Genomic DNA, 6,877 nt, shown 5'->3' on the forward strand with positions numbered 1-6,877 from the left:
TTTTTTTTTTTTTTTAACAAGTTCTTTCACAAATATTTAGTGAATTAATTTCTATACAATTTTTTTATTTGTTTGCCTGCGACGTAAACACTTATAATATTACGATCATCGCCAACATAAATAAATTTTTTGCACCATTTCCAGCAGTTGAGCTTCGCTAGATTTTTCCGCATCAACAGTAACATAGTTCAACAACGGATATTTGCTCGTATCGACAATCAATGCATCGAAATCTTTACCCACCATGAAATTTCCAGTAACCTCGCCCAACGCCAGTGCTTCAGCGCCACCAAGTGTTGCCAAGAATATAGCTTGTTTGTAGTTGAGTGGTCGATATTCATTATCTTGAGCATTTAGGCGACCACTGCCTTTGATCTCCTGCTTCTTCACAAATTCCAGATGGTGGGAAACATCCACAGCACGCAATATGGCATCTTCTATGGCCATCGAATTTCCACCCGATACGTCTGTGCCTAAACCAACTTTAACGCCATTTTTTTATGAGTCGCATCACATCACAGAAACCTGAAGATAAGTTTGTATTAGAGGACGGGCAATGGGCAACCGAAGTACCGCGCTCACGCAAAAGCGCGACTTCCGCATCCTCTAGATGTACAGCATGCGCCTTAACAGTCTTCGGTGTCAACAAACCCGCATTATCATATGCCTCTGCATAGCATGAATTGTAGACCGATTTGACATATTCAATTTCCGCCAAATTTTCGCTAATGTGGCTCTGAATATGCAAATCATTTTTGCGTGCTATTTCACCCAACTTTACCATTAATTCCTTTGTGCAGCTCAATGCAAATCTTGGTGTTATTGTAGGCTTTACCAAATCTGTCTTTAGTGTTTTTATCTCATTGACAAATTCCTCTGTATTCGCTGCTGATGTTTCCGTGGTTTCAACATAAAAGTCGGGGCTGTTGCAATTCGAGCAAACTTTGCCAACTAATGCTCGTTGGCCCTGTCGCATTGCCTGCTTGGATAGTATTAGAGTACTATCTTTGTTATTGCTACCAAAGTAAGACGCGAGAGTGGTACCTGCTCTAATTGTGTTTTCCACAACTTTAGTGTACACATTCGCTGCAAAATCTTGATCATCATATTTCGCCTCCAACGGGAACGTATATGTATTCAGCCAGTCCAATAAGGGCATATCTAACCCAAGTCCGATTTGTGCTACCTGAGGCGCATGAATATGGCAGTCCACAAAACCAGGCATAACAAACTGGTCTGAAGTGAGATTTTCCTCACTTGTACCCTTAAAACCGGCGTTTTTGGCAAGCCACTCGCAGTAGTCGCTCTCGTTTCCTATACCAGCGATTTGGCCTTGCTGGTCCACTGCAACAAATCCGCTCGGAAAAACCTCAAATTCATTAAGAGATTTCGTATGTATAATTTTTCCAAAGAAAACTTTAGCCATTTTCAACCTTTGAAGAGGTAAGAACACCTGTTGATATAAACTATTATAAATCAAATTTATAACAGATCCACGTTCAGCTCGTGTAATGCAGATTACTGAAAAGAAAAAGAATGAATGGAGATTCAATAGCAATTGTAAATTAAAATTGTACAATTAATAACCTACAATACTTACCGCTCAGCCTCGTGGCAGCTTTATTTTTCTTCAATGACATTTTTATTCATTGAGGATATTGCAAAGTTTGCTGCAGGTGATTAGAGACGGTTTGTCAAGGCTAGTGATAGAGATGTGCAATAAAACTCGGTACTTTAGAAAACCCGGTTTGTTTCGTTTTGGNTGCAATAAAACTCGGTACTTTAGAAAACCCGGTTTGTTTCGTTTTGGCTGTTTGATTAATTAATGGAAATCCGTTTCGGGTTTAGTATTTTTGTTTCGGTAGATAGATAAAAACCCATCTAATAAATGGGTGGATACCAAATTTCTTCGTCATAATTGTTTTTTGTTTCCTTCTATTTTTTTTGTTGGCTTACCATATAATATAGTCACACATTTTAGTATTTAAATATTTTATTATTTAGTTAAGTTTTTATATATGCTGGAATGAAAATGTCATTACAGTTTTCTTCAGGCGACTCACAAAAGTTGGTTTATCAATCATATTTATTTTGAATCTATCCCAGAATTTAATGAATTCCCTACGAACTGACTTCCCGGCCTGCTCGGACCATAATCCTAAACCATCGTTATTCAAGAATGAAATAGATTGCTTTAAATGTTTAAGGATAAAATGGATTTTGACAGTTTGAGAAATTCCAGTACTTTTCAAAGCTGTGCGGAGTTCGTTAAGATTTTTATCAAAATTACTAAGATCCGCTTGTTTTGCGGAAAACCATGTATTCACGATTTTGCTCATGGCTTTGAACGAGGCAATATATTTGGTATTGTTTTTACTGAGAGTTTCTTCCATACAAACTATGTTCGACATTTTTTTGTATGTGGAAGACACTGTCAGCAAAAAATAAATAATTGCAAAAAATCAACGAAATTTTCTGGTAACTTCAGACTTGCACTTTACTAATTGGCTCAAAAGCTACATTTTAAACATTTTTCTAAAAGATCTGATTAGAAATTCTGATCAGATGAAAGTGTCTCCGAGCCAATAATTTTGTACGGCACGGTACTTATAAGTAATCTAGGTTTCACGAAAAAAAAAATAATAAATACAAGGTAACATTAAAATATCAGTCAATGGTTTCGTTGCTGTGAGCTTGTTTCAAAACTTCTGGCTTTTGCTATAATTGTAAAACTCTGTGCATGTCTTTTTAACGTATTTAGGTACATACTTATATTAATCATCAACTATTGCTTATGCAAAACGTGCTACATTAAAAAAAAAAATCGCATATGAAAGAGCACCAACCCAACTCGTAATAATTTAAGTATACAAATTTTAGTATTTAGTATAGAAATATTCAATTGAAATACGCCAATAATAAAATGAAGCGCTTTGCACTTAACGGATGCTTTTTCATAATTAAGTTAAAAAAAAAATTTATTTAAATTCCATGCTGTCTTTAATGGGATTTGAACCCTGACGCTCTGGAAATTAGCAAATTGTGGCAAGCATCTTCGTGCACTCAGCTACAGCCAGACATGTAAATGTGCATTCAAATGTTCAGTTTGATTCAACACCACGTGTGCGTTGTATGAAAGTATTGTTTTTAAGTACGAACATTTCAAAACGATAATCAAATAAAAAATATTCATGTTTACTATGCGTTATTTCCCCGAGTAAATTCATAAAATTTTTCTTGATATTACAACGCGTTTTTGCTCTCAGCGTAGTCATTTTTAAGCAAAATTTGTGCAATCAAATCGAAAACCGGGACACTTAAATGAAACCCGGGACATTTTAAGGTTGGACCGGGACACCGGGACAAATAGTCTAAAATCGGGACATGTCCGGGAAAGCCGGGACGTCTGGCAGCCCTACACATAAAGCGCATACTTTCATGCGATTTTCTTTATGATCGCATTTGTGTTCTGGATGTACAATAGTCATTATTTCCTGACAGAAGAGTACATAAATACCAAAATAAATCTCATACAAGCTTTGAATTTATTTACTTATTATGAGGAGTACCGTTGGCCTAAGTTAGAGCATTTTTATTTCTTGCACAAGCGCAGTGCGACTTGCCTGCGCTACTTGCTTATAGCAACAAACCTTTAATAAAAAATTACTACCGTATTATATAGCATACAATATTGTATACATACATACATATATTGCGATATTGAAAGTGTTTGTAATGAGAAAGTTCACTGTACAGAAAAAGGTAATTGTGGTTGAAAACGCCTTGGGGCAATGTCGCTCGTAGTTGCACCAAGGGTTTAATTTTGAAATGAAATAATCAAAGGCAAACACCACGGATTAATTCAATATATATAACAAAGTGGCTTTATTAGTCAAATTGGTGAAATGTGTATTGTGGTTTTTGGTATACAATATTACCTTGAGAAGTACGCAGGAGTGGTGGCTGGATCGCTTCCGGTGTGGTCGAAGTGCTCGATAGAAGTGACCGAGCTTAATCTTGAGCAGTTAAGTTTGACCTCCAAGCAACAAACTGTTTGGAGGGGAAACTTAACGAAGTTTTATATTCAAGCGGTAAACTAATATATGTACATGCTAACGGCTTAGCATTAATCAGGCTATTTATGTATATGTGCATCCGTTGCACATTTATGCAATTTTACATTAGGGTGGTTCACCCTTTTAAGTATTTGGTTTAGCATGGAGGCCTAAACATGCCGGCCCCCTTGCTATAAGCAACAGCAGTAAGTCGAGTCAGCCACCATTCCCTCACATGAGCAATTAAAGGAATTGTAAATATTAAAAAATTGTTAAATGAAATCTTGATTGAGCTGGATACGTAGTCATCACCATTGATGCTCGTTTCGGATTTCTCAGGCTGTGGGAGATAAGAGATTAAATAAAACAGGACATGGCTTGACATTTCAGTGCACAATTGTATATGTATTTATTCAAAATTCAAAATATATATTGCAGTTTGTAATTCATAACCGACGAGAAATTTTGAAAATGTAAAAAGGTAAGTATATTTTATTGCAGTGATTCAGGATCGGCAAGCCCCTGACAGTAGCCAGCCGAAGATGCTATTTTGTGCCACGAGAGGGCCGAAGGAGGTAGGCAGGGTGCCCGGAAGAATAATCTCCGGATAGACGTCTGCCCCCAGCACCAAGCGGATCGGAGCGGATGAGAAGAAATTTGGATCTGCCAACCGAATATTGGCATATGCCGTAGCTATCGAGCAGTCAACGCTAACGGTGGGGCTCAGCTGCACGTAGTTACCGACTACTGCTGCGTGGATCGCCAGCCTGGCGCCCTGCCCATGTTTTCCTCTCAGCCGAATCATGCAGCTTCGTTGGTGCCCGAAGCCACTCTCCTCCAAGCCCAATTCTCGCATCAGACTAGCCGATATTATAGACGCTGGCGCGCACACATCAATTAAGGCGCGTATGAGGTGTGAGCGTCCTCTAGATTCTATCTTTACTATGGCTGTAAGGGAAATTGCCGTAAATGGTCTCAAGCCCTGAGCGGCTAGCGTTACTTGGCCGGATCTAAAGGCGACGGGTAGCTGGCGAGGCCGAGTCACCAGTCCACCCCGTCGTTCATCGCGTCTTGAGGCCACGTTGTTTGTGTCCCGCGGGCGGAAAGTCCAAGTTTCCGCTCCACGGCGCTGTCGTTGTTTTCCTTGACGGGAAACCCTTTTACGTATGGACCGCGGGCGGAGAGACCGAGTCTCCGCTCCGCAGCGCTGTCGTGCCCGTTGCCGTTGTCCTTCTTGACCGGTAGCCTTTTGGCGTATGGACCGCGGGCGGAGAGACCGAGTCTCCGCTCCGCAGCGCTGTCGTGCCCGTTGCCGTTGTCCTTCTTGACCGGTAGCCTTTTTGCGTATGGATCGCCGGCGGAAAGACCGAGTCTCCGCTCCGCGACGCTGCGGTGCTCGTTGATGTTGTCGCCTTTTATGTGCTAACGGGAGTCGGAAAGTCCGGGTTTCCGATCCCCCCGTCGATATTGGAAAATTCGCTTCCGCTACAGGCTCAATTATTTCGCCCTCTTCGATTTCAGGGCGGCGGGTTCGGGAATCCGTTCCGGAGTCTGACGCGTATATCGAGAGTACGTTGTCTCTTTCCTCTTCGCTGGCAACCTGCTGGCTCCACGGTCTCCGGTCAACGGGCTCTTCGTCGATGTGCAGCGTCGTATGGTGCTTGTCATGGCATCGGCGGCATCGATCGCGGCTGGTGCACCTTTGTACACGATGCGTCATCGACAAGCAATTGCCGCAGAACCGCCCTAACAGGACCTCTCGCAAACGCTCTTCCGGGGTCATTGCTCGATATACTGGGCATAGACGGATTGGGTGCTTACCCTCGCATAGCCGGCACGCTATCGGGTAACGATGAGCGTGGCGTTCCGATTTCTTTCTCAACGTAGAGAAACGAGTCATTGTTACCTGAAATAAGTAATATGTTGTTTCGATCGCAAATTTATTGCTACCAATATCTGCTATTATTGATGTATAATATTATTGATATCTGTCTTTGTTATTGATATTCATTTTTTACGGTGCTTATGGTTGGGTGGCGAGAATTACATCATATAATTATAAACCATGAATTGGCATATATTACTTACGCGCTCTAAACCCATGTTGGAGTTGGTTTATGATTGATGCGTTCAAGTGGTCGTGTATGGGGTGCATAATATTGTGATATTACCCGAGCATATGAAGATTGTGTTTGCTCCTTTATATTCATCTAGCGATAAATTTTTATCGATTTTTGACATCTACGCTCATCCGTGAGCTGCCATATTGACATAAATTAAATGAATAATAATGTGAGAATTAACAAAAAAAACAACCCAAACTCATACGGGTGGCCATCCATACGTGTGAGAAATTTGAAAGCAATTTCCCGAACGAGTAAATGCAAAATTACATGATGATTATGGTGAGCTTTGTTTTCTCACCTTTTCCTGCCACCAGAAGAAGAGTGGCAAAAACCAATATTTGGTTGGTAGTGAACTTTACCATGCCGAATGCTAATAGTAGAGTTTATTGTCACAAATTCGCACATATGCAAGTACATACGTACATACGTACGTAAGTGGGATATTTCCATTTGAGCGAATGTCGTCGCTTATGTTTTCTGCTCACGAACAACAGATGGCACCGTTGCTAGTTAGAGATGGACGCCCTTTTCAAAGAACCGGTTGTCTTTTAATCTTTCATAACTATTTTCAGAGTTAGGCTGTGTGCCAATCGGTAACTTTTCTCCGTGATGAGACGGGGTTAAAAAACTGACTAGGGTGCAAAAATAAATTGAACCCTTATAAATGAAAAAATGTTCTTCAGCAAATTAACAAAT

At 40.4% G+C, this 6,877-nt stretch overlaps 2 protein-coding genes across 2 annotated transcripts; both read right to left on the minus strand.

The window, feature by feature from the left end:
* Positions 1-11: 11 nt before the first annotated feature.
* On the minus strand, positions 12-1,730 carry LOC108381621 (guanine deaminase-like). Its single transcript, XM_017638037.1, is given in 5 exon segments — positions 12-128; positions 130-498; positions 500-1,433; positions 1,494-1,521; positions 1,601-1,730. Coding segments are annotated over 5 exon segments (1,455 nt in total). The 5' UTR covers positions 1,641-1,730; the 3' UTR covers positions 12-44.
* Positions 1,731-3,779: 2,049 nt separating this feature from the next.
* LOC108381622 (uncharacterized) lies at positions 3,780-6,871 on the minus strand. The gene is made up of 3 exons (XM_017638038.1): positions 6,480-6,871; positions 6,144-6,313; positions 3,780-5,961 (listed from the first exon to the last, which is right to left on the minus strand). Exons 2-3 carry the CDS (start codon positions 6,156-6,158, stop codon positions 4,561-4,563), a joined length of 1,416 nt encoding a protein of 471 aa, XP_017493527.1. The 5' UTR covers positions 6,159-6,313; positions 6,480-6,871; the 3' UTR covers positions 3,780-4,560.
* Positions 6,872-6,877: the final 6 nt, after the last annotated feature.

This window comes from Rhagoletis zephyria, unplaced genomic scaffold (assembly GCF_001687245.7).
Source record: "Rhagoletis zephyria isolate East Lansing unplaced genomic scaffold, Rhagoletis_zephyria_1.1 Rzeph_scaffold_23145, whole genome shotgun sequence".
Classification (NCBI taxonomy): domain Eukaryota; kingdom Metazoa; phylum Arthropoda; class Insecta; order Diptera; family Tephritidae; genus Rhagoletis; species Rhagoletis zephyria.